Source organism: Camarhynchus parvulus, chromosome 4A (assembly GCF_901933205.1).
Source record: "Camarhynchus parvulus chromosome 4A, STF_HiC, whole genome shotgun sequence".
NCBI lineage: Eukaryota > Metazoa > Chordata > Aves > Passeriformes > Thraupidae > Camarhynchus > Camarhynchus parvulus.
The window spans coordinates 8347058-8373918 of record NC_044600.1 but is presented as its reverse complement, the minus strand read 5'-3'; the positions used below and the strand labels follow the sequence as shown (position 1 = coordinate 8373918).

The 26861-nt window shown below is 40.5% G+C and overlaps 1 protein-coding gene across 2 annotated transcripts in view; it reads left to right on the top strand.

Annotated features, from left to right (window-relative positions):
• Positions 1 to 26861, top strand: part of IL1RAPL2 (interleukin 1 receptor accessory protein like 2) — a 333424-nt gene that overhangs the window by 173574 nt on the left and 132989 nt on the right. For both annotated transcript variants that reach the window (XM_030967939.1, XM_030967940.1), the window contains exons 4-5: positions 12279 to 12465; positions 16409 to 16562. In XM_030967939.1, the coding sequence (XP_030823799.1) occupies positions 12279 to 12465; positions 16409 to 16562 (341 nt within the window). The remainder of the gene's footprint in view (positions 1 to 12278; positions 12466 to 16408; positions 16563 to 26861) is intronic.

The following is a 26861-nucleotide window of genomic DNA, read 5'->3' as shown; positions in this document are numbered from 1 at the left end:
GAGGTCACAAATGAAAGCAGTAATTTTAGAATATGATTTTATTTTCTAGAAGTATTAACAATCTCTGTTACAAATGCCATCTTTTGTAGACTGAATTAGCAGAGACTGGTAGATAGAACTTGATGCAGTGGAAATGAAGACGTGACTGTCTCCATCAGTGTGCAACACTGGCTTTAGGGTTACATGCATAGCTGAACTTTTTGGTTTTGTAGCTAAAGGAAAAAACTGAGGAGGAAAATGCTTTTGATTCAAGATAAATTTAAAACTTTTTCTCAACAGAGAATTTTTCATTCAGGTTCTTTAAGACAAAATCAGAAGCGATTCAATTCTAAATTGATGTCTTTCTAGCCACTCACCAGGGACATGTGAAGCTCTGGTACATCTCCCTGTGCTGTCCAAAGCATAAAATCCCACATTTGCATGTCCCAGTGGCCAGTTCCACCACTTCAAGTCACCACTTCCAACCTTGGAAGTGTTCTGTTATTTGTGCTTGTTTTTGCAAAAGGGTTCATGCGGGTGAGATGCTTAGATGTGGTGCTAGGGCCAAGTGGGATGAGGGTCCTGGTCCCAGAAGTTCATGGGTTGAAATGATGGACTCAGTCTTGATCTGGGAAGGCAATAGTGAGAGCTTTAATTTACTCTCCCCCAAATTGTTACTTTTTCCCCAGTCAACACAAGATGACAGATAAGAAAACTGTATGGGGAAAATGTCAACTGAACTTTTCACTGAATTTCTTATTCGTTGAAATGTTTCTTCTTGACTCTTAAAAAAAATAGCAAAACTGTTTTTCAGGAAGCTGCATTTTCTGGTTTTTCACATGTGCTCATAGGATCAAGGCATGACTATCAGTGAAACAGTGTGAAGGACTTTTTCAGAACCTGCTTGAAAGGGCGGGTATGAGAAGGTGAAGGATAGGCTGCTATGACAGTGATTTGAAGATGGGTAAAAATTAAATGTGTCAGTGAATTCTTTCTTATACAGAACTGTCATTTCAATAATCATAATGACTGTTTTGTAAAAAACCTGTAATACTGCATAAAATTAAGGAGTATTAGATCAGCCTTTATAAATGAGGTTGCTTCTCTGGATTGAAGAGATTTGATATCGTAATTTAAATGTTGCCTCTCCTTTTATTAACCAATTAAACATTATTCCATAGACAGGTGTGGGGGTCTGTGTGTAATAGGAGGAACTTATTGTTGCATTAAAACCTACTTCTCCCTTCTCACAATGCATTTTGGCATTGAACTCATACTCAGATGCAAACTGAAGTGTGATATTTTTCTGCAGTGTTAAGCATATGAAAAGGTCCAGATTCTGCAAGGACTTTTAAGAGTGCAGAGTCCAGCTGTGTCTAGTTAAACCATATGAATTGCATGGGTCGTCTTTGTTCTTGGATGCCTTTTCTGTGTCAAATCAGGGATATTGCTGCTACATCCAAAAGGCATCCTAAGAAATGAATAGCTGCGTATTTCATTGCAGTTCCCAGGTAAATGCTGTGATGTTTGTATCGTGACTTTACTGCCCAGTGTGGAAATGCTGTGTTCTGGAGGTCTCCTTCCAGTACATATCCCGGATATGCCATTAATCTTCCAGCACCCCCCAATGCTACTTTCAGATAAAGCTGTTGGCAATTCTGTTATGAAGGTTTGATGTTCAGGGATTCTCACATCAGCACTCTGGATTGCAGATTCTTTACTGAAGAATTCAGAGATGAGCTTCAAAATGATGAAGCATCAACCCAAAACATGGAAATTATGCTCAACCTAAATGCATAGGGTGGCCATAAAGCTCTGAGTATGTAGGACAGTCTTTTGCCAGATCATTAGCTGCTTTTGCTCTCTGAATAAATACATCTGTTTTTCTGTGTTAAAAGCCCATTTTTTAAAGAGAGAACAAGAAATGGGCCAACTTAGATCATCTTCACCTGGTGAAAGAAAAAAAGATGAGCTGAGGAGGAAATCTCAGCAAAATTTAGCCTAAATTTGCCCTCATCTAGGGACTGCTCATGGAAACCTTCTTCTAACTAGGCTCAGCTCCAAACCAAACTGTAGTCAGGATTTAAAGAATAATACCAGTAATGGTAGAAAACATAAGTACATATTTGCTGTTAATTAACTGTTGGTGAAATAAACTTGATTCCCATAATAAGAATCAGAAGGGTAGAAAATCTGAGCCTCAAGATGGTGCAGGGGAGCAGGAGGTGAAAATTTGTGGTCATCAAACTGATTAATGAAGCTAAGCCTTGATTTTTGTACAGGATGCAGAATAACAAGGGAGTGAGGGTCTTGAATGCCTATGGGGGAATAAGCTTGCAGATCTCTAATACCAGCATTTGATGCCAGAGAACTGCTGACAAATCAAGTTAGAAAATCTGTGTGTCCTTTTTCCCTTGCTGTATCCCTGCGTGCACAGTTCTTAATGGAGAACAGCATTGCTATGGACATGCACAGAGGAATTGAGCTTTTGCTGAGCCATTGGTGAGCTATTGAGATACCACTTTCTGAGCAGTAAAAAAATAGAGCAATAGTAGATTTTAAGCCTTCTGGCTTCCAAATGTCTGTAGCGTGCATGACCAGCAAATCAAAATCAGATTTGGACAGCCTGGAGGGGCTGGCAGTAAAATCTGCAGCTCAGCCTGTGTGCTCTCACTTCAGAGAATGTTAGGCAGGGCTTAGGGGCTTGTTGTAAGTGCCTGTCTGGAGTGCAGAATGCACCCATCAGCCCAGGAAAAGCTGCACACCTTCTCTTAGTGCTGAAAGTCTGGCTTCTGAGCAGCATGAAAGAAGTGTGTTTTCAGATCCAAAGAGAAATGTTGAACTAAGTCATAAGGTGGACATGTGTAAGGTTGCTTTCTCTGCAGCCATCTCTTGTGGTTCTTGCAATATGTGTTTTAATGCAGTTCTTCATTTTGTTGATGGCAATACAGAATGTTTGGCTTTGCTCAGCATTTAACTGCTTGTGACAAAGGTGATTTTGTATCTCAAACCCGGTTGGATGCAGTGTTGGAATTCCAGTTTAGCCATAGAATATTGTCTTCCATAGCTGTTATTGGCAAGTGCTTTTTTCCCCTTTAAATCTGAAAAGATTTCAAGATACTTTGTTGTGGGCTAGTGTCTTTAATTATTGGATATCCAAGAGGAGCACATCTAAGTAGCTGATGGATTATATATCTCATAGTTATCTCTCAGCTTTGGACGTTGGTGTATGATCAGCTTTCCTGTACAGTCCCAGGTGTGTCTGTAGAAGCAGCAACACCTCACATTTGGAGCAAGTGGATTCAGCATGGCACAGGCTTTCCAGCCTATGGCACTAACATTAAATGTCACACCTTAAAAGTGGGTGACATTTCCCACAATAAAATTGACTGATTCTGTATAAACAAAATCCCTGTGAGATATTCAATACTTGAATTCAGTGCTACAGTAGATACATTATAAAGTCAGTATGATTCATGATAAAATAAATTTTTTTGAGGTTCTATCACTGAGATATAATGTTTTGGCATTATCAAAATGCAGGGGAAAGTGGAATCAGAATGCTTCTACATTTATTTCTAAAATTGTGTAAAAAGTGATGGTGCTCCTACAAATCATTTTGATGACATTGTCTTTATTGAGAAAAATCCGTTCTATCTATTCTTTGTGGAAAAACAAAGATTTGTTTCTCTTCCCTGGTGATATGTGTGTTTCTGCTCACTCACCCTCCTCCTCTAAAGCTTTAAAAGAGAAATTATTCATCCTCTGTTGCTCTGAAAAACAGTGTTTACTGTCGATGAGAAGCTGCAAGAACAGTCAGGGCTTCAAGCAGGAATATCCATGTTGCTTTGTGGTTGGAGGGCATCCAGTGGCTTCCCTGTTGCAGTGGCATGGACAAGAATGAGAACATTGTAAATCCTTCAGTTTTCCTAGTAGTGAAGTCCCAGGTTTAGATTCTTTTAAAATGACTGACCTGACTTTGTAGCCTCTACAGGTTGTCATAACAAAGCTCCCTGTGCTACAATGCCTTAGTAATGTTTCAGCTCACTGGTTGCTGCTGAAGTGCCTTCCCTGGTGGGGTTCAAACCTTGCCTAGAGCAGAGAAAGGATGCAGGGTGGAGGACTGCTTCCTCATGCAGTCAGACTTTGCCTGCAGGACAGCTGCTGCTGAGATGTTTCAGCTCTCCCCAGCCATTTCTTCTCCAACATGTTGGGGAGTTTTTATTTCCTTTCTGTTCTCCAAATAACAGTGACAATGTGCTCACCCAGGTATCATTCCTGTTGGAATCCCCATGAAGCCAGCTGTAAGTACAAGACATCAGTAGGAAATGTTGTCTGTGTCCTCTGAGTGGACAGACAAATGGAGGGTTTCCCGAGGAAATCCATCATGCCCAAAGTACAAGATGACAGAACCATAGGGAACTAAACTGGTATTTGGTAAGTGATACTGGAGGAAAATTTCTTCTTTTCTGGCCACCACTTTAAGGGAAGGCACAACCAGGAGGACTCAGCTGTCGGACTCCAACAGTACACATTGTAAGGACATTCATTTCATGATTCTTTCATTCCTTGTATACCCTGTGAGACAATAACTGATCCACTGCTTTTCCTGCTCAATTGCCCGTGTATAAACAGAGCAGGACCTGCCTTTCAACATTGCATCTGCAAAATAGAACTTATGTGCAGAATGAAGGCTGTGCTCCTCAGGTTTTATTCCTCCAGGCAATAAAATCATTGAGGTTTAGCAATGCAGACAAGTCTGATTGGTGTCTTGAATGCAACTTTCGTTTTGTGTGCTAGGTGCCTATTAAAAAAAAAAAGCATAGAGGAGTAGATATGCTAATCCACACAGTTTGTGTTTTGGAAGAAATAAAGGAGAAAGCATTCAGTCGTCTCAGAAACAGGGTATGGCAATTGCAAAAGTATTGGAAAGGAATTTCTTAATATTGTCCTGGGAGCAGTTGTTCCTGTGCCTCAGATTTATCTCTTTTGTAATGGGGCTTTTCAGTAAGACAATGTGATTTAACATTAATATCCAAGTTCTAATAGAAAAGTATTAGGAAATAAATGAAAAGGGCTTAGTCATTTGTAGTAGCAAACTTTAAAGCAATTTGCTGCCTTGTAATTCTTAAGGACAAAGAAGGAATTTTCCCCCAGAGCAAACCCAGCCAATTACAGGATTTCTTTTTGCTGGAACAGGGTGTCTAAAGCTGACAGAGACCACCTAGTTCATGAACTGAGGTGTGATATGCTGCAATAACTTGGTGTTCTTTTGGTTTCTGCATTTCTTCTGTGTTCTGTATTGTATTTTCATATATTCAATTCTAACATTTAATGACTACAATCAATGACAAGTTTAAAAAAACCTCAAACCCAAGGAACACTTTTTGACCTGTGTGATTCAGCTTCAGTGTTGGGAGATTTTCTCTTTGTGTCTGGATAGTCCTTGTTGGAATGACTGACTGGTGATTTGCTTTTCATTTGCATCTGTCACAATGCAGAGGTGACCAGGGCATGTGTGTGTGAAGGCACCCAGAAAAGAAATAGCTCCTCCTGTCCCTCACTGTGTATGAATCAGGTGGTTGTCATTTATTCCTCTTCTTTCTTAAGATACACTTAAGAGCCATAATACTTAGAGACTACCCATGAATTTTCAAATCATAGCCACAAATTTTCAAATCATGGCCTTGCTGTTACTGGCTGTATTGCTGACTGTAGTAGGCACACCCTGACATTTTTATGTCACATTTCCCTCTTAAGATGATGTCCAAATTAAATTTAAACTTGGAGCTAAGCTTTGGTGAGAGAGACCCAGCTGTGAGATGCTCTACCCAACTGCCATATCTAAACATCTTTTATTTTTTGTCCCAGGATCTAGAAGTACAGAAGTTTTCTAAAGATGGCTAAACTCATAGTGAGAAGTACAGGTCTTGCTTTTAAGTGCCTCTGGTGAGGCACTCAAACAACTAGATTGTTGACAGGTGACTTGAGGAGACATTCCTGCATATCTATTTTTCAAGCTGTCATTAATGTGAGCCTTTTAAAATTACCTTTCAGTGACTTTGCTCAGAAGTTCTTTTCTTTTGAATAGAGAGGGTATAGCCTTTCTTCACTGTAAAAAATGACCTCTGAGACATGCAGTATGTTTTAGTCAAGGTCAAATTGTCTTGTTTCTAGAGATTGGATCTTAGGAGAAAAGAAGTGCATAAAGAATAAAAATTCTTGGTGAGTGGTGGGTTAGTTCCACACAGATACTTTTTCTGCTTGAAGGGAATGGGGCCTTGAATGGTACCTCTGTCTGGATTCACCACCTCTTCCTCTGTTGGAGGAGGTAGAGATTATATAAGAGCACTGAATTTGTAACACTGTGCTGGTTTAGCGCTTAATTTGAGCTCATACTTTCTATGGTGTTATTTTCTTTTACCAGGGGATCTTGAAAACGTGTCAGATGCTAAAGGAGTGGTAACATGGAATTAGGATTTCTCCCTTTCAGGCATAGGAGTTGGTATTAGATAACAGCAACAAGAAAGCAAAAACAGGACAGGAGTGTTTGGAGCGGCACCAAGGCTAGGTACTACACACAAGCCACAGAATCACTGCACCTCTTGGCCTTTGGTTCAGGGAGCAACTACAGCACTGTCAGCCCGTTGCCCTCTCACTTGACAAATTAATAAGCATTAAAAGAAAAAAAAAAAATAAATTCAGAGGTCTGTGATTTGTAACCTCTGGCTGTCACACCATGGGTGGGAAATTGATCTTTTCCAGACAATGACCCAAATATATAGGAGTGAGTGGGAGTCACTGAGAAATAAGTTAACACTTGAGTGAAACTTACTTGGAAGAGTAAGTAATCATCTGTTGTTTTTTAAGATGTGATCTGAAAAAGAACAATGATGATAAACAACTTACTTTTCTTTAAGCAGATCATCAAACCATGACCTTGGTAACCATTGTGTGAACTGTAAAATTTGGACAGGAATAAATTTATTAAACTCCCATGAAGTGAGAAGAAAACAGTCAAATGCTCGATTAAGTCTAAGAGCTATAAACCAGCACATTTATAGAGTAGCCAGTAGTGGATCTGGTTGTGCATTCATGCTTCAGACGGACTAAGATGGTTGGTGGTGTAGTTACTGCTTGTTGGAGGTTAGGATTTTTCTTTTTTTTTTCCTTGTTTTGGGAATGAAAAAAATGGGAATTTTGTCCCATTTGTTACCTAAGAGACGATAAGAACTGGTACTTAAGAGACAAAAGAAGTGGTCAAGGTGGAGGAAAGGGTTCTACTGGTTACTCTCTCCTACCTGGGGCGTTTTCTCTTTGGAAGGGCAGAGATGCAATGAGATTTTGGCTGGGGTGAGTGGCTGGCCTTTGCCTGATCTCGCTCTCAGATCAGAGGGGAATGGTCAAGTTGCTGCTACCGCGGGGAGAATTCTCTGCTGTGTGGAATCCAGCCCTGTATCGCTTCTCCTGCTGCGGGTGAGCCTTTGCTTGTAAGGGCAGCCACTGAGCTGGGAACTTATTAAAACCTGATCACACTGGAAAGGACCCTCGCCATCCACTCAGGTGCTTCAGGGGAAAATCCTGGACCCCCGACCTCCTTCCCGGAGGCCGCGTCTCCCAGCTGCGTGTGGCACCTGCTGCCCAGCCCCGGTGTTTTCTACACTGCCTCCTTGGGCTTTTTTGCTACACTTTAAACTCAGCAACCCTTGCCCAGAAGGACACCCTGTAGCTACAGCTGAGGAGTTTCTGCTACAGTTTGTTTGCCACCCTGTGGTGTGCCCCAGCTCCGCTCTGAGGTTCCAGCTGCAGCCATATCCCCATCTGGCCCGCCCGCCATTAGCGCGTGAGGGAGACGCGGCCGAGCTCGGCCACAGCGCCCCCTGCAGGCGCGGGGGAACCATCGCACCCCCCGCCCGACTGGGAGCCAGCAGCGCCCCTGCTGGCCGCGCCCGGAACTGCACCGAGGGGAGGCTGGGCTGGGTTTGTGCTCTGCTCTTTGCAGTGTTTTAAATTTACATGTTATCCCATATCTTGGCCTGAAACCACCGTAATTTCAGAGTTATAGTAATTTGGAGGGAAGTGGGTCACATTTTCTGTTCCAAGGGAGGTTCTTGCCTTCTTTGGCACACACCTGTCCTTCGAACCAAGACATTGCTGTTGTTGCTCTAACTCAAAATGAGCTAAGATGAATGTAGAGGTTGATCTATTGAGTCCTGCAGTCAGTGAGCCAATAAAAATGTCATTAAAACAGCCAGAGTGTTCAGGGACATGGTGAGAGATCTAAGCCTGAGGTGTGCTGTTCCCTGAGCACTGCTTTGATAAATACACTTCCCAGCTTTTGGATCTACCACGGAAGTCTTAAAATGTAATAAAAAAGCCAGTACAATGAAAAATGAATCTGTAAGGGGGAAAAACCTAGTGTGAATACTCTTGTATAAATACAGTTCAAAATTAGGTGGGGTTTTAAAATCTAGTAGATATAAAATATTCAACCACATTTCATCTGCCTTTCCTCTTTATAAGAAAATAAATGGGGGTGGCTGGGGGTGATTCTGAGCATATTAGAGAAAAAAATTTTCTACTTGACTCTTTTAACAAACCACCCTCACTTAGCAGAAACACAAAAAAAAAGGGGTTTTTCAAAAGTTGTGAATATTTACCTTAATTTGAATTCAGCCTTGGGGCTGATTAATTGTCTTGAATCCAAAACAAGATGAAAAATAATTTAGAGACTGAAACTCCAATTTCAAATGTCCTTATCCATTTCTTTATATCCTCCCTTTTTCCCTTTTGTCCTTGCTTCAAAATCAAGCCAAACACAGTCTTGCTTGCTTTTGCTTTCAGACCTGTTAAACTCCCTTGGTTCTCCCTCTGCTTTTCTATTTGGTTCAGAGCTGGCTTCAGTTTGTGGTTCAGAGCCAGCTCCAGGTGGCCTGGGGATTACAGATGCCTTGCCACCAGAACAAAGGAAACTGCTTTGTGAACTCTGGCCAAGCTAAGCTCTTCTTCCTATTTCCAGTCAAGAGAGTACGCCCAGTGTGTAACTATTCCCTTGGAATAGAGAATTACAGATCTTAGTTTCAGTGTGAAAATTCAAGACAATTTTTCTTCTTTGCACTGTGGAGTGGTTCTTTCTTTTCTTCCCTCTTCCTGTTCCCCATGTGACCACTACTACTTCTTATAGAATTAGAACCCACTAGAAATCAACTCTTATGGAAAATGAATGGTTTGGAAATGTTTCAGAAAAGACACATTGTTGAAAGACCCACTTCCAGACCCATGGGCTTGTATTTCCTTTACATGTATGTGGAAAGTGTACATTCTGACATTTTCTTGTGGATTCCAACATTTGCTATTTAGATACAACTCTTCTTAGCTGGCCTCACAATACTATGATCGCCACTGGAAGCCCTCCAGCATCTTCCTCAGCCACCTTGAAACTGCTTGCTTTTCATTCCTCTTGGCTACTGTTTCTGACAGCAAAGCCCAGGTTACCTGTAGCTTTGCTCTTGTTATCTTTTGTTCTTCTTGTATCTGCCTTTCCTCATTAAAAATGGCCATATAACCTTTCCTGCCAGCCACGGACTGCTGGGAGCACTGACCTCCCCCACCAAGCTCCATGACCATGTACTGAAAACAAAAGTGGATCTTCCCTTTAATAATTCATAGGCCATCTGTTTAGCTTCTGAAAGAAGAAAATCAAAAACGTGGGGTTTGTGCTAGTTTATCTACATACCTCTACCAACAAAAAAAAAAGAAAATACTCTTACCTTAAACAATTTAAGTGCAGGTCATGAAGGAGAGCACTTGTGGACACAGGGGTCCTGGAAAAAATTGGGAAGAAAGAACTGGATGTCTTCCCAACACAGCAGCTCTATGGCCTTCCTGAGAGAACTCTTTTGGTGGGCTCCCATCGGTGCCCTGTGTGGCCAGGCCCACCCTGTTCCTGTCTGCTTGCCAGGTGGTAAAAACAAAGTTGTACCTCTTTGTGATCTCCCTCCTGGGTGGTCACAAAAATTTATAAAATTTTTATAAAATTGCCTCAAGCTGTCAATTTTAGAGAGCCCCTTTACACCTCCAGAGCCCACAAGGCAGGGAAGACACCAAGAAAAAAGGCAGCACAGATGCATCAGCTGCTCAGAGAACTGAGAGATGAAATCTAATGGCCCAGCCTTGGGGAACAGCTTGCCCAGCACAGCGAGGAATGGCTCACGACTTAGCAGACTTCAGCTCCAGACTTCTCCTTCAAAACTGAGAAAAACAGCAAGGCTGATTCCTTTTGCACATGCCTTGAAATATCACTGTTTTCCAGAGCTGACTAGTTTAAGGGAAGACTCCTGCTTCAGTCACTGACATTCCTGCAGAAATTACCCTTTTCTGGATTACCAGCAGTAGCAGTAATGTGAGTGGCTGGTGAAGAACCATCCATGAAGCTTTCAAGTCTATTGCTTTTGGCTTAGTGAGGGCTTTCTTCATCATGAGCCTGAATAGATTTATTGTCTTGGTCATGGAGTGTGAACAAAAGTGATAGTACTCCCCAGGCACTTAGTTTCCTCAATTCTACTCAATTCTAATTGTAACTAATGAAAAGCATACTGCATTTTTAGGTTGTGGTTCCAGGAAGCATTTTAAATAGAAGTAGCCTCCAGCGCTGTTCAAAATGCAATCTAAATAATGCAAGATTGTTAGGAGAAAATACACTATTAAATAACACCAAGTAATGGACAACTATTCAAAGGCATTATTTTTTATTAGCCTGGATCATTATTACTGAGCACATGTGACCTTACTTGCACTCCGTAATACTTATAGTCATTCAGGAAAGCTAAATAATCATTAATCATAATGATTACACTGAGTGGTTATGTCCATATTTTTTGGATTTTCAGTGCTGTAAAACCTCTCAAATATGTTTTGGTTTCTTCCTACAAGAAGGGCAACTCTTTTCAAAAGGTAATTTAGGAGAAAGTTGACTTATTTTCCCTAAATTATATAAGCCCACCCCAAATGATGGATTGTTTTCAGTCCAGAGAAATTTTCTTTCAGGTAAAATAATATGTTTTGTGCAGTTTGTGAGAATGAGACTTTATTATAGACTCTCAACTAAAACACATCACATCAGTGTGCAAAGTGAGCCTTTTCACTCAGAGGTGAGGGAATGGACAAAATATCCACCAATTTTATTACACAGATGTACAGGTGGCATTTTGAGGAGAAGTGAGAAGGAAGGACAAAGTCTGTGATTTTGCTGAATGCATAACACTAATGATGCTGAAAATGGGATGTTTCTGAAGATTGCCTCCTGATTTGCCTTGCAAATGGCTCTGTCTGCCAATGCCTGTATATGCCACACCTTTAACAAGAACCCATTTGTAGTGTTTTGCCAGCCCTTGTTTAGCATGAAGCTTTGAGCTCTGGTGAAGTGTCCCTGTAGACCTTTTTATTTTCTTCCCAACTACAGGCTCCCTTGACAGAAGGAAATGTAAGAGAAGATTTGTTATGGAGCATTTTGGACTTTTTTTTAAATAAAAAACACTGTCCTGGGTTTAGTTGGTGGGAGTGAGGAGTCAGCATCTTTAGTGTCAGAAAAATATTTCAAAATATATAAAAAACGTTTATTTTCCAAGTGAAGTCTGTTTTGTCTGTGACAGTAATGGGTGAGTGGTCTCCTTGTCTTCTTCTTGATGCATTAGCGTTTTCATTTTATTTTTTCCTCCCCATCCTGTTGAGGGGAGTGAAGAGTGCAACTGGTGGGAGGCTGGCAGCTGGTCCAGGTCAACCCACCACAGTATCGTGCTCTAGAATTTTGTACAGGGGTTCCTTCTCAGGGAGAAATCCTTCCTGTGTGATGTGATTTAACATCTAGCACATAACCCTTCTTCTCAAATGTATAGCACTGCACACTGGAGTGAAATCTCCTGAAGGTGGGAGAGAGCAAGGGTGAGGATAAGCGTGGGGGGGATACAGGGGGAATGGGACTGTGTCTCCTGACCAACATTTGAGGTGCCAACAGGTTCTTGTGTTCATAGACTTGCAAGCTTGAAAGACCTGCTGTGCTGGGTTGGATCACTTGTCAACAATATTTCTTCAAGGTCCTTCATAGTCTTCACAGTCAGAAGTGAGCCTTTAGGTTTCCTAGTAATTCTTCTGTGCTGGAAATGCACAGCATGGCTGTCACTATTTGAGTGTGTCACTGAAGTGTTTGTGAAAATGAGGGCTTGACAAAGAAACTTTCTGTGCCAAAACAAACATGGTGAAAAGAAGGCAAGATAAATGAAACCATCTTTCTGTTCCTGCAGAAACTCAACGTATTGCATGAAGGTGTCCATGTCCTTGACGGTAGCTGAGAATGAATCTGGGCTTTGCTACAACAGCAAGATCAGATACCTGGAAAAATCAGAAGTCACTAAAAGAAAGACAATCTCCTGTCCTGATATTGAGGATTACAAAACAGCCAGTCAAGAGCCAGATGTGGTGTGGTACAAGGTAACTATTGCTGTCTTATTGCTGTTGGGCTGAAACTCTTCAAAACTTTCACTGTACATAAAATCTGTGTACAGATTTACTTTTTGAGTAAATCTACTCCAGAGGCACTGGTGGGAGCCAGTGGGAGGAGATATTCCTTTCCATTATGCTGGAATATTTAGAGATTTTCACCCAGGCAGGGAGCATAAGTTGTTTGAAACAGAACACTAGATAGATAAATAAGTATGAGGAAGTCTTTAAGAGTTCCTTCTTTATTTCTTCTGCTGAAAAGAGAAATCCTTGTGTTCGTGAGAACCTGCCAATTCACTGGTAGTCAGGGAATTTGGACTGGACCTATGAAATACCATCAGGCAAGACAGTGATGATGCCTGCTCATTGTGTGCAGAACCTGCTCTGTCTTCCAAAAGGCTTCTCTGTGTTGAGGGATTAATGAATCTGAGCTAGTAATTGCATCAATTTACTGGGAGTTAACTGTAATTTAAACATGCTCTTAATTATGCCTGAATAAAATTCTATGTGTACATAATATAGCATTTGCTGTGAGGATTTGTTTTAACAGTAGTATGAGCTTCACTTCTGGCTAGAATTATGCTGCATTAAATATTTATTTTTTAAGATTTCCCCAATTAATGCCATTGATATATGCTCAGCTCAGTTATGCTTATTAGAACTGTTTTGACAAGATGTGTGGGATATTTTTTTAAGTAAATGTGTGTGTCAAGGCATGATTGAAAGAATGGGATTTAAGAGTAAGAGCAGTTTCATGAAAAATCAGCTGGCAGAGGGAAAAGGTGTATTACATCTTGAGTGTGCAGTCTTAATCCATTTCCATCATGTCTTTTCTACTACTAGGTTGAAAGGAGGGCTAAGAGAACAATCAAAATGTCAGGTGAAGGACAGGTAGTTGGTAACTATCCAGAAAAATGGACTTTTGAGGTACTGCCACTTAGATTTCAAGGAAGAGAAAAAGATGCATAATAGTGCACACTTTAATTACTGGGGGGCAGAAACCCCAAACATTTCAGATGTCTAAGGAAAGTAAATAGTCTAGAAAAGGAAACTTGCAGATTCTTCTAGCAGGGAAACATACTGCAAAAGCAGAAAAGAGCAATGAATTGGTTCAAGCCTTTGGGGGGAACTTAGAGCACCTTACGGTACCTGGAGGGGGCTTAGAAGATGATTGGAGAGGGACTTTCCACAAGGGCATGTAGTGAAAGGACAGGAGGGAATGGCCTTGGACTGAAGGACGGTAGATTTAGATTAGATATTAATTTTTTTCCTGTGGGAGTGGTGAGGCACTGGCACAGGTTGCCCAGAGAAGCTGTGGACTCCCCATCCATGGAAGAGTTCAACACCAGTTGGATGGGACTTGTAGCAGCCAGGTTTACTGGAAGCTATCCCTGCTCATGCAGGGGAGTTGGAAAGAGATGATCTGTAAGGTCTCTTCCCAAACTATTCTGTGATTCCATGCAGTGAGTCATACAATTGAGCACTTACCCTTTTAGGGAAATTAGCAGACCTCCAACAGTAAAATCTAGATTGTTTTCAGAATATATAAACTTGTAAGAATTTTGTTTCTCAGCCATTTTCCAGCTCCTCCCCTTTTTTGCTTTTAGTTTTGTGTATTAAATATATAAACAAGCATTTTCAACATAATTTTGTAAAGCCTGCATAGTCAGCAGATTAAAAAATAATTAGCTGAAATTTGGGAAAGAAAGGCTTATAAATAATCTTTAATAGGAAGTGTTTCAAGAAGTAAAAAAGAAATAATAAGGAAATTAGTGGTACAATTCCACCAAAACAACTCCTCTGTGTAAACCCACAACAGCACAAACATTGTTTTTGCTAAATTATTATTCTTTGTAGTAGTAAATCCTTCCTCTACTCCTGCAGTGTCACCCTTCTTATTGCAAATTTTATATGCTTTATATAAAAATATAAAGTGTATAAAAATGTGTCTTCCATCTCTTTGTTCCCATGCTTTTAAAAATAAAATACCAAATGTAAAACTGGGAACACAGGTTATTTCAATGCTGCACTAAAGGGTGCATATCTGAAATATGCTTACTTTGTGTGTTCTGGGAATTGTATTTCTTCTAAATTAGGATTGATAGGACTGAATCGTATTCTTTGCCCAGTGTTCAGATTTAGTTACACTGAGTAGGTGGTTGATGTACCTTTCAATAGATCCAAAATTTTGAGTTCAAATCAGAAAGGATTTAATGGCATTTCCTGGCTCAGGTCTGTGTCCTGAGTGAGTCTCAGCACAGTAGATAGGATCTGGGTTCTGGTCATTCTCTATCACCAGTGTTAACTAAAGTTCACTTGCAAGACAAGATGATGCTTCCCTTCCAGCTGTTCTTTGGAAACAGAGAGATCTGATGATCACTCTGGTACCTGCAGTATTGTTGCACAGCTTCTGAATCTGAAACCTGATTGTATTGTGACTGAATTTGGCCTCCTAGGGACAGGGAGAACTCTTCAGTGTTCCCTTTTCAAGTGCAAGGCCAGAAACCCTCAGTGCTGTCTTTTTATTTCTCTGTCGTGGTCCTTGAATTTAGAATCTGACATGGATTTGGAATGCATATGGAGTCCATGAAAAATTTATTTTTGTGTCACGCTGATCTCTTACTGTGGTACAATATATTTGCATGTTGACGTATTTTCTTGTTTGGTTGTTTTCTTAAGAGAAAGCTTTGTTCTATTTTGTTTTCTGTGTTTCTGACACCGCTGTTGCAGACGAGCAGAAAATGGGCCATAGGTGTGGGCATGTCACCAGTCTCTGAAGCTGCTGAGCCTGATGTAACTGATGTGAGACTGCAACAGTCTGAGAGCTTATTCCAAGCTGCCACCTTGAGAGAGGGAGTAGAGAGGCATTGAAGGTGCTCAGGCCCTATATTGCTATGTGTTTCCTGGGTACAGGATTAACCAGAGCCTCTGGAGCTGCTGGGACTACTGAGTGCTTTAGAGAACTCAAAAAGTATGGTTTTGTTGCAGGGAGAACAGGCTTGATGTTAAAGGTATTTAGAGGCAATGAATGCATAATCTTAAGGTGCCATTTTCAAGAGACAATGATGAGATTTGGACCGTGCTTTTAGTTCAGAGCATTCCAAGAATGATTCAATCATGAGTGCTGTTGACATGGAAAGTGACTGATCTGCCTGCAAGGATCCGGTATGTTAGGAACTGGAGAGCCTCTCCTTGCACTGTATCACACCCTATCTAGAAGGACTCAAACATGCTTCCAGTAGGACCACAGTTTGTAGCAAGGAACCTAAATCTGCCAAACAACAGCTAAGGACTGTGTGGGTGAAGTCTATGAGAGTTGCAGGCTATCAGTGCCATGTCCTGCATCACAGGGTGCATGGGGGGTGATGTTGCAAAGTGTCTGGTGATGGGAAAAGACTGAATCAAAGCTCTTCAGGTGCTGGAAAAGTTGATGATGAGAAATAAGGCTGTAAGGAAACCAGGCTCCTGAATTCTCTCCAAAAACTGCTGTTCTTCCTGTTTTCTTCTACTGGTAAATGGTTCTGGCCTGGGACTATGTATAAAATTTGCCTTCAGGCTAACTCTTAACAGATGTTGCCCTTACTCCCTTCAAATAGAGACATATTTTAATGGTCCATCCTAAAGGAGAGGTCTTGGCAGTTGTTATGAAGAAAAAGAAGATACTTAACCATTGCTTGAGGGCACCATGTATTAAACACAGCCCATGAAATACAGTAGGAATAACTGAACCTTAAAAACATTTCTATTTAATTTCAGTCTTCAAATTAATTCCCGTTTCAGATCTCTCTGCTTTCTGAAATTATATTTGAATTTTAATTGCAAAATATTTCTAGGTGGTTATTTCCTTATGTATAATACTGAAAATATGATCACACAGCACTGTCTTATGTTGTACAAGCCAGGTAATTTTGTCATTGGATTTTTTTTTTTGCAGGAATGTGAGCCGAAAATGTGGAGAAGTGTTGTAATTCAGAAGGGAAATACTCTCTTAATTCAAGAGGTCCAGGAAGAAGATGGAGGAAATTATACCTGTGAACTAAAGTTTGAAGGCAAGCTTATACGAAGGACGGTTGAATTGAAGGTTACTGGTAAGAATCTTTTTTCTATGCAAATAGGAAAAAAATTAAAACTTTGAAATAATAAGAAAAAATGGTACTCACATGTCGGTGAAATCTGTCAGTGAATCTGTTTGACAGAAATAAGTCCAAAGCAAATCCCAGTAGCTGAGCAGTCCCAGACTCAGGGAAATTTATATCAAGATCTTCTAAAATTCCACAGAAAAGTACTTTTACCTTTTGCTTTGTACAAAACCTGGAAATGCTCCATATTTTTAAGTTTTCCTTTAATTTATGATGATCAACTTTTCTAATCTAAGGGTTGTCTTTAGTGAAGAGGATGGCACAACCTATTCCAAGAATGAAGTCAGCAATATTGGATTGTCAAAACAAAGTAACCTGCTCGTCAGGAGGTCATACACTCTATGGTTCTGACTCTGTGGAGTATTTACCAGACAACAGTATTTTTCTGTCTATTTTTGCCAGATATCAAAAATGAACAGCTAAAATAAGTATTGTCTACTGATATAATCTTGCTCCCTTTTCATCTCATTGTACAGTATGACATCTATAATTATTACTTTGCCTTCTGTGTCTGTGGAACTTTGCAAGTACCTGCAAACAGTTGAGGTTTTCTTCAGCCTTTCACACAAAACCATATAAACAAATGGTTAGGTATCTTCCCCACATACTGATTAAAACAGGGCCCTACTCAAAGCAGTGACTGGTAGAATTCTTCTTTCTTATATCAAACTGAACTATTCCACATGATGTTTCTAATATGTTCTTGAAAAAGTCTTCCCTTTATTTTGAGTGGAATCTGTTTTTTTATTCTTGTCATATTCTTAATTTTCAGTGAGTTCTTTTCCCTGTGTGCCCTATGTCATGTGACCCTTTATTGTCCATTTTTGGTCATGGACAGAGCTCTAAAGTACTGACTTACCTACCTGATTCTAGACCTGAGATATGAAAGAAGATATAATGCATGAAGATATAATACATGCCTTGTGGGTGGTTGCTACCCTAAGTAGCATGCTGGTCTTCAACCAGAATGTGAACTAAGTTTGACAAAGTGAAAATGAGATGCATTTAACTCAATTCCTCATGATGGATATTTTATGCTCTCCCTCTCATCATGACCTTGCTAGAAGTCATGTGTTCTCTTCGTTATTTAAACACTATGGTGTATTTATACTTCACAATTTAGGGAATTTGTCCTAAACTAAATATAGAATTTATTACAGTTATTTCTCTTACTAAAAAGTTCATTATCGGTATTATTTAAAATGTAAGTATGAAATATGTCAGTGTTCTCCATTTTGCAAAATGCTTGAGGAGGAGAAGTCTTTTCCTCTTTTAATTTGGTGTGAATTCACATTGCATTAAATTTTGCTTAGTTTATAAAAGCACATTTGTTTGTAAACACCTTTTCCAGATGGAAATGTTTGGGATACATATCTGATGTTATGTGTTTGCTGATTGAATCTCTCTAGATATCTGAAAGAGGCTAGTAAGTTTATGTAAATAAAAACCTAAAAATGTGGATCAGAGATACAAATGACAGCTTGAATGAGCCAGTTTGTTTCTCCTGTTTTTTTGTTTTGTTTCAGTTGGTGAATTTCACATGTTACTGTAGGTTTAGATCTTTGCGGGGGAGAGGTCAAAGAAAACTTGTACAACAAACAGCAAAGGATTGCTTGTGTTGTGTGGCTGTCCAAGTCAGGTGGGGGGTCCTGAGGTCCGATCACAGGCTGGGAGTAGGTACATGACATCCTCAGGGACTGGGCTGATTAAATGTTGTGGTCCTTCAGGACTCATCTCAGTATGTCCAGGTCTTTCTTGTAATGCAATTGATGTTGCACTGAGCCCTATTTTTCATCTGTCTGAAAATGAGTTCTCATCAAAATATTGTACCAGAGGAAATTAGAGGGAGAACCAGAGCTCTGACTTCTGAACTCGCTGGTCTTTAAAATCACTGTTAGCAAATACTGCTGAAGGCTGGGGTAGAATTATCTCAGCTAGCCTGCAGCAAGATGTGGAGAAAAGGATCATGCCTGCTGTCTTCTTCTGAAGGAGCTTTGTGATGCTGTTTCTACTACTGGTACTTATTACCATGTCTGAATTGGCATTTATTGGCAAGTGTCTGAGTTCCTCTAACATAAAGATTTTGAACAGAAAGACTCTGTTGGGTACTGCTAGCAGCCATGGTAACCTGAAATTGTTATTGAAGAGTTATTCTGAAAGTGAAATGGGTAACTCCATGACTCCCTTGAGTAAGGAGAGATGCACTGCCATGGAGAGAGGGGAAGCTGGCTTAGATTCCCTGCAGTTTTTCAGGCGTTTGCTGAAGTACACAGTACAAAGTGCACCAGTTAGGTGGATGAAGTTATGAATCTCTTGATTGTAAGACAAGGATCTTTTCTTCTTTGAAGTCACATCAAATATGGTACGTGAGGTTTTTAATCCTTTGTGAAGATTGTGGTAGTTATGTAAGTAGCAATATGAAATATTTGCTGTTTCTAGCTAAATGCAGAATGGGCATCTAAACAGTGAAACTTGAAATCAGAATAAATGCAGTGCTGTCATATCAGAAGCTACATCAAAAGCTTTAGGAAAATTTCAAGGTACAGGAGCCAGAAGCACCATTTTAACTTGCTGTTGGTAAAACTAAACAGAATAGTTAATGAGATCCCAGCCAAATGCAGCAGTTCTGCTGAAGATGTGATCCCACAAGCCAGCCTGATCCAAGTTGCAGCAGACAAGTGAGCAGCTGTGGGCCGAGGGAAGGATGTCTGCCTGTTTGGTATTTATATCAGTGTTGCCTAAGGACTTATTTCAAATAGGGGCTCCCTATTTGTGTCAACCCTGCTCATATTATTTATCCAGCAAAGTCCAGTGATGTCATTAGAGCTGTTAGAAGGTGTTCCCTTAATTTCCTGTGACAAAGTGTCAGCACAGTTGCCTTGGTGGCTGTGCCTGTGGCAGGGAGCTGCAAGGACAGTGTGCTTTCCTTGGATCCTGTCTTGCCTTCTGGCCTTTGCAGACCCAACTGGAAGATCTCAATGGGGCAGTTAGAGGTAGGAGGGGAGTTCCTCCTCCCTTTCTTCAGTGACTAAGTCATGATATGAGCAAGTATGAAATAATTTGTAACAAAAAATCTCCGCAGTCTTAGATGGAAACTGAAAGCCATCAGTGTGTGATGCCTGTCCAGGGGAAGGCACACAGAGAGACCTGAGTGGTATTGGTAGGTGAGCAGAGCAGAAAGCAAACAGGTCAGATGGCATTTGCAGGAAGGGGCAGCTGGGCACAGGGATGGCAGTGTCATTTTCTGGCTGCAGTGGGTATTGAACAGCTGGGTGGGATTCAGTTGATAAAGGACTTCAGAGGCTGTAGTTCTTCAGGGTTCTGAGGGAAGGACTTGCAGCCTAGAATACATTTGAAAAATATTTTGACGGAAAGTATTTATAGGAAAAAGATCCTGAGCTACAATACAGCTCTAATGAGCAGTGCCTAAATCTTGGTGTTTGGGTGCATTTAACAATAATAGATTGTCAACAAACCAGCTTTTTCATCACTAGTTCTTCATGGGTTTGTTATATTATGCAGACAGATGTGAAACAAGTCTTGTCAGCCTTTTTTGCTGAAGAAACATGACAACAGTGTTATCTCTTAGCAAATAACACATAACCCTTCAGTCTATGTAAAAAATATATATTGATACCATTTCACTTTGCTTCTTGGTAGCCTTAGAGTTACAAATAAGTGAGATTAGAAACTGTGATCTAGGGTTCCAAAGTGTAAAAATGTAACAGAAACTCAGTTTTTAATTAGATAATAAGTTAGAGTGCACCCATTTAGAAAAAAACTGAATGCACTAATATAAAGTTACAGATAATCTACATTATTAGAATTTATTAAAATTACAGTTATTCAGGAATATCAACAATCAAAAGCATTTTAATGAGTATTGTAAATGCCAACATTTATTAAAGAACAGTTATACTATTCAGATTAAAAGAAAATAAACCCCAGACATAGACCGCAGACATAAACCCCAGGCAGTGTTGGTTTTGAAAGGCAATTTCTGCATCTTCCTGTTTTCCCCAGCCCTACCGACAAGTTTACTCTGTCTTGATGCACAGCAATATTTCAATAGCTTTGAGGGTGAAAAGGTGCCATTGTGAAAAACACCTGCTGTGTTTATCTGCTCCTTCAGCACTCTTTTTGCTTTGGAACACTGGTCTGTAAGGACACAAGCTGAGAAGAAAATGCAAGGAGACATATCTTGGAGCTTTGGGAAAGGGTGATGCCTCTGAGAAGAGAGCAAGACCTGCTCTCACAGCGTGGCCCAGGTGCCCCTGGCAGATGAGGCTGTTTGCAGGGATGTGTTTCTTCAGGGACAGCTGTGCTAGAGGGAGAAGTTGCCTTGTTCTTTCTGCTGCCTGTGGAAAGAGGTGATTTGTGAGCTTGTACTGGTGAATTATTTTCCAGTATGACAGCAGAAGGTGGCCCATCTGACCAACTTCATAAACTGCTGGTGATGGATTGGAGTGACATGCAGGAGTTACTGGACCACTCTGTCCAGGAGCTCTGTCCTCCAAGTTTCCTTCATCCTCTACTCTGGCATATTCTTCACAGGCTGCTAAAATGCCTGGCTGTTCCTAAAAGTCATTTGTGCAGCAATATCTGTTTTGACCATCGTAAATGACAAATTATTCCACATGGCTACTTGAGTTGAATGATTCTGCCCGAATTCACTCTTTGGTCATAGTTTTTCAATTAAATTATTTCAAGTCTCATTACATCTCTCACTTTTCAAATTACACCTGCTGCTGTTACTAGATTTTGTTTGTGGATTTGGACCCCCTTTATTGGCAAAAGTAATTGATGGTTGGTTCCAAGGAGAAAGCTGTGGAGGAAGCCATGTTGTGGCAGTTCTGTGCTCTCCTTGAGATGCCTTTTGCAGCTGCAGTGTGCGTGGAGCTCTGGGCTTTGTGGTTTTTGGAACCCTAACCCTAGTAAAAGCAGCCTTGGGCTGAGGCTGGTACCAAGGAGAAAGCTGTGGAGGAAGCTATGGTTTTTTTAATTGAAGTTTTGCAGGATATTTCTTGTGAAATTTCAAAATTTTCCCAAATACAAGCTCTGGTTCCTGCCAGCACTCAATATCTCACCTAATCCCTAGGATCTGGGAGTTGCTTGAAGTGCAGTGGTGCTTTATTGTTGATTTTGGCCAGGAGCTCTGATGAGAGCTGTTAGCTCTCCTCTCCTATATTTGTTTGTGTTTTCAAGCATGGGTCAGAGAGTTTGTTGTCTCAAATAAAGCAGAAAACATTTCAAGGAAAGCCTAAAGCAGCCAGTGAATTTTCCTGATGAAGCAGCCTGAAAACCACTCCAAGGTAAAACATGGTGACGTGCGGATGGTGGTGGCTGCTCTGGCCTTCAGGGTTTGCTGCTCCTCACTCCCTTGCATTGCCAATGCTGGTGGGCATGGGAAGTGTTTGCTGTACTTGGAGCTGTCTCCCTTTTTCTGGAAGCAGATGCTCCTTCTTGAGAGCTCTATTTGTTTAGCTCCACATCTCCAAAAGAAAAATTTCCCCTGTTTAGTGTTCACCAGAATTCTAAAGTGATATTGAAGCTGTCAGCAGCTGTAGGGACATGCTTTTTATTCTTTCCCTCCTCTCCTGGCTTGGCAGCTCTGGCCTTTCTTTGCCTGCTGTAAACAACGTTCAGCTCACTCCCAGTGCTTGGCAGTCCTCATCTCTGACATATGGCCTGGGATGCCTGTCCCCTGTTGCATCCCATGCAAGTGTTCCAACCAGGGCTCCCCTTTGGCAGGAAATGTGCTGTTTCCAGCTGAAAGCCCAACTCTTGCTCCTTGTGACTTCATGGGGAGCTGCTGGAGTACAGACAGGGAACACTGGAATATTGACACTTTCTACTTTAGAACTATTTTTGTTCTTAACAGGCAATTTTATCTGTAAGCCAGAAGTCCCTCCTATACTATGTAATACAGACAGCAAATCCCTGTGCAGAAAGCTCCTGGAGCAAGGGGGTGACGGATGTTTGCACCCTGTTTCCTTGGTTGATATGAGGTTGGATCTCACAGCTTGGCTTGGAGAGTGAAGGGAGAAGGGGGCTCGCACTGTGGCTCTCCTGGCACCTGCCTGTGTGCCATGGTGGCTTTAGGTATCACTACCCAAATAGTGTCACAAAGAAAGATACAATGATTAACCAACCAAGGCTGCTGAGCTCAGAATAAAGTGTGCATTTTCAGATTTTCCTCAAATGTAACATAAGCAGTGAAGAGGGATAAAAACTGGTGAGATTTTCAGTTTCTTTTTTAGTTCATGGTGCTAGTCACATTCCATTGACTAATGAACAGCTTTTATAGTAGATGCAGAAAGGCCTTCCTGCCTCTAGGAAAACATTTTTTCCATAACAGAACTTTTACCAATATTTGGGTCCAGAAGAGAATAAATTAAAAGAATCTGAAGAAACCAGTTATTCAGGGGAAGATATTTACAAAACAATGGGCAAAGAGAAAAGCAGCTTGCTTGTGACTGCAGTTCTAACAACTGTGAAAATTAGATACTTGTTAATTTGGAAATGAAATCTTAAAATGAACAAGTTAAATCTGCATAAGTTTTTTACTTCTGGGAGGGAGACTGCAGATGGTTTGGGAACAGAAAATCCTTCCTGTTCACTTCTAATATTGACACATCATATCTCAAGTGACATTCACTTGCTCATATAAATTATACCTTTCCATAGCAAGACTTCATCTCTTTGCAATATCTTGACACAATCAGGGAATCACTTTTTCATTAAATGCAAGGGACAGCAGAAGCCTGCTCAAATTAAGGTTTTATTGAGAGTCCCAAGGTTTAAAAGATCTGTGGTAGGAGATACTGTTCTTAGCATTTCCTCTGCTGCACTTTCTTATAAATGATGCATTGCATCTCTTATTATTTTTATTTTCTAAAGGAAACCTTCCTTTCTATGAGAGACAGCAAGGCAGAAATGGGTTAAGTGCTGACAAATACAGTACTTAAAGACCAGGAAATGAATTTCACAGCTGGGTTCTCAAACCATTGCCAAAATAACTATCTATTTAAAGCTACATATAGGAAGTGCCAACAATTAGAGTTTTCTTTTGATATATTTTATGTGATTTGTATTAATTTTTACCAAGGTCTTTGTTTTGTAAATATTAGCTTTCTGTAATACAGTAAAGTATTTATCTTAAAACTTTAATTTCAATTCTGATTTGTTACATGTCTGGCATCCTATTAATTCCTGTAGATAGCTAATCATGTTTTTGTGGTCAGAGCAGACTTAATTGCCACTGATTTCTGTAGTGACTTTAGTTTTTCCAACTACCTCAGGCAAAGCCTAGTATGATCCATCAAGAGAAATGTGTTCATTTGCTTTTGACCCCATTTGGAAAATGGAGCAATTTCTCTGCCGTTTTCAGAGTATTTCTTGTTCAACCATGCAAAAACCCTGTTATAAATCTGCAGCAACTTCTGTGTCTGCTAAGAGTCCACAGGAAAATTCAGTCCAGAGCATGGTATCAGTACTGTAAGGATGCCGATTCACCTGGAAGAAGTGCCAGTCTTGTTCTGTCTTTTAACATCTTTTCTGCACCTGACACCCAGCAAGGTCCTGATAAATTGGACCAACTCTTCTGGTTCCAGGAGCACCTCATCAGAGTCTGTAAGCTGAGGATCTGGACAGTGTCTGAGGGATGCCTGTGCCCATTGGTGGTTGCTGTGTGAACTGTGTCACTGTTAAAGTGACAACAAAATATATCCACAAGGATAAAAGCTCCTTTATTTGCAGTCCCTCAAGTGATCCAGATTGATGACTTTTCCATTCACTAGAGTGACCTGTTAATACAGGGCTCATGAAATATAGTTTGGAAGATAAACATTAAGTATTACCTCCATATCTCCTGGAGAAACTGCAAGTTCTAAGGGCAGTGAGAAATGTAGCAATATGCTGCAGTCTATGAATTATATATAGTGCCAGTACTCTTGGCGCTTTACTTACAGCTCCACAGCCTGCCTTCCTGGCTCATGAACATGCAGAGTAATTAGAATGGCAAATAGCATTAGTCTTTATTGACCTATGTTGCCCCCTAGTTCTGTCATGTTCTTGAACATCATGTTTTTTTTCCTTCCACCTTAAATCAGCAGCTTGCAGCTTATAACATTGATTATTCGGTATTGTCTAATTTATTGATGTGGGCAGCCAAGGCCTCCGCACATGTTATGGGTTGCTCATTTCTCCAATGACCTGTCTTTGTGCACAGCAACTGTAGCTCACTGAATCACTGACTGTATACTGTAAATGTCAGCTATGAGCTCCCACTTTAAAAACTGCTGCTCAGTCCGGGAGCTGCTGAGCCACATTCTCTAAGTGTATTGTGCTTTCAGTAGTGGAGGTGACTTAGTATAAATGATAGGATTGTGGGGGTTTGGCCAACAACAGTGAGGTAAAGCGTGCACACTGAAAGAAACTTGTATGTTTTCATTTTCTGTGTTAGAGAAAGTTTCCTTCATCATGAAAGTGTAGGCTGGATGCTCTTTCTTCTTTATTAATAATAGATAGGCAGATAGATGCACAGGCACAAAATAACACTGCCCCTGAAACCATTTTGCTAATGGTAAAATAGATACACATGAGTGAGCAGATTGCCTTGTCCACTGAAAATGCAGCTTTCCCACCCAGAGAAACTGCAAATCATGCTTAATATATTGTCTCATAAGAAAAGCTTGAGAACCAGAAGCAATGACTGTCTTGTTCCTTTGAAATGACTGGAGAAATTTTAATAGGTGAAAAGCTCAGCTATAACTTGAGCTGGAGATCAGGATAATATTTTCACAGCACAATGTTGATGCCTTTCAAAACTGATTTGTCCTGCCTGGCACTTGTAGCTGTGTATCTGAGATGAAAAGTTCTGCTGTGGAAGGAATAGTGCTCACTACTGAATTGTCAGCATTATTTCTTGCTGCAGTGATGTGATCCTCAAAGGTGCCTTATTCAAGTGCCTGTTTGGCCTGACCCTGTTTAGCTTATGAGATCTGACAGTAGTAGTATTGCTTCAGGCTCTGATGTTGCTCTTATGAAGTTCACCAGAAGACTGGAGCTAATAACTTACCAATGTTTGCTCTGTGCCTTGCAATTTTTAAGTTGAAAGGACATACAAGAATATGCTGGGTGTGTTAAGTACCTTGTTTGTCTTTGATATCATGGAGCAGCATGGAAAACATGTTCTTAATTTTCATCAGCACCAACCAAGCTATTTTTTGTCTTTGATATCATCGATTGACCTTTTCTAAGCAAGAGAAAAATAAGCATTCAACTGAATTTGTATTTAGGTGTTTATTACTCCAGTCTATTTCAAAGGACTGGGTAACTACTCTGTTACATTAGACTTACATGTACTGACTTATTTACTGTGCGTATTGAGTGGTTTTCGCAATGCAAGCATGTTTCAGTAAATAAAATCAATTTGCAGCCAATGGGAATGCAACAGTAAGTGATTTAACTTTTCATCTTTTTCTTCAGCTTGAAATGAAAAGCTCTCCAAGGCTTTTTTTTTTATGACAAGCCCTGTAGGCTGAAGTACTCTGAGAAAGTGCAGGGAATATAAAGTGCAAATTGCAAACCAAAATGATTTCACAGTAAAATTAATAAACAATATAGTCATAAATTTCTACGGCAGCTTTGGGTTCTTATCTGTTCTTATACTGTTTTTTTCTGGTATAGCCCAGCAATGGACCTAAAGGCCTGTTTCTCCTCAGAAAGGGCAGTGTCGTCTGTGCAGTCTCTGATTTTATTTTATCTTGGCTGGAGCTGGTTCTCCTGTGTGGGTACCTGTCTGCCAGGAACTGGTCTGAGATAATTTCATAATCGATCAAGATGATAAAAGGGCTTTGGTTATATGGAAGGAAGCTAGATCCAAGCACCAGATGGTTTTTCATCTTTGTGCAGTGCATATCGCATCAGCAATCCAGTTGTGGAGAGTTGAGCCGCCCATCCTGGACCAGGAGTGGTTATAGCTTCTGGCAGGGAAGGAACCAATTTGCCATAAGCTGTGTATGCCCTTAGAGCTTCTCTGGAATACACTGTCATGCTGCTTTTTCTTCCTTAATGCGAGGTGAAATGCACCTGGAACAAGACCCTGCCGAGGCTATGACAGCTCGGTAACCTCTAAGTGGCCGTAGCAACTGTATTTAGGCAGATGTTTTTAAGGGGAGTATTATCTAAATATTGGTACATGTGGCTGTGCAGTAAAGCAATCTGATTTAGAGATGCCATTTGTGC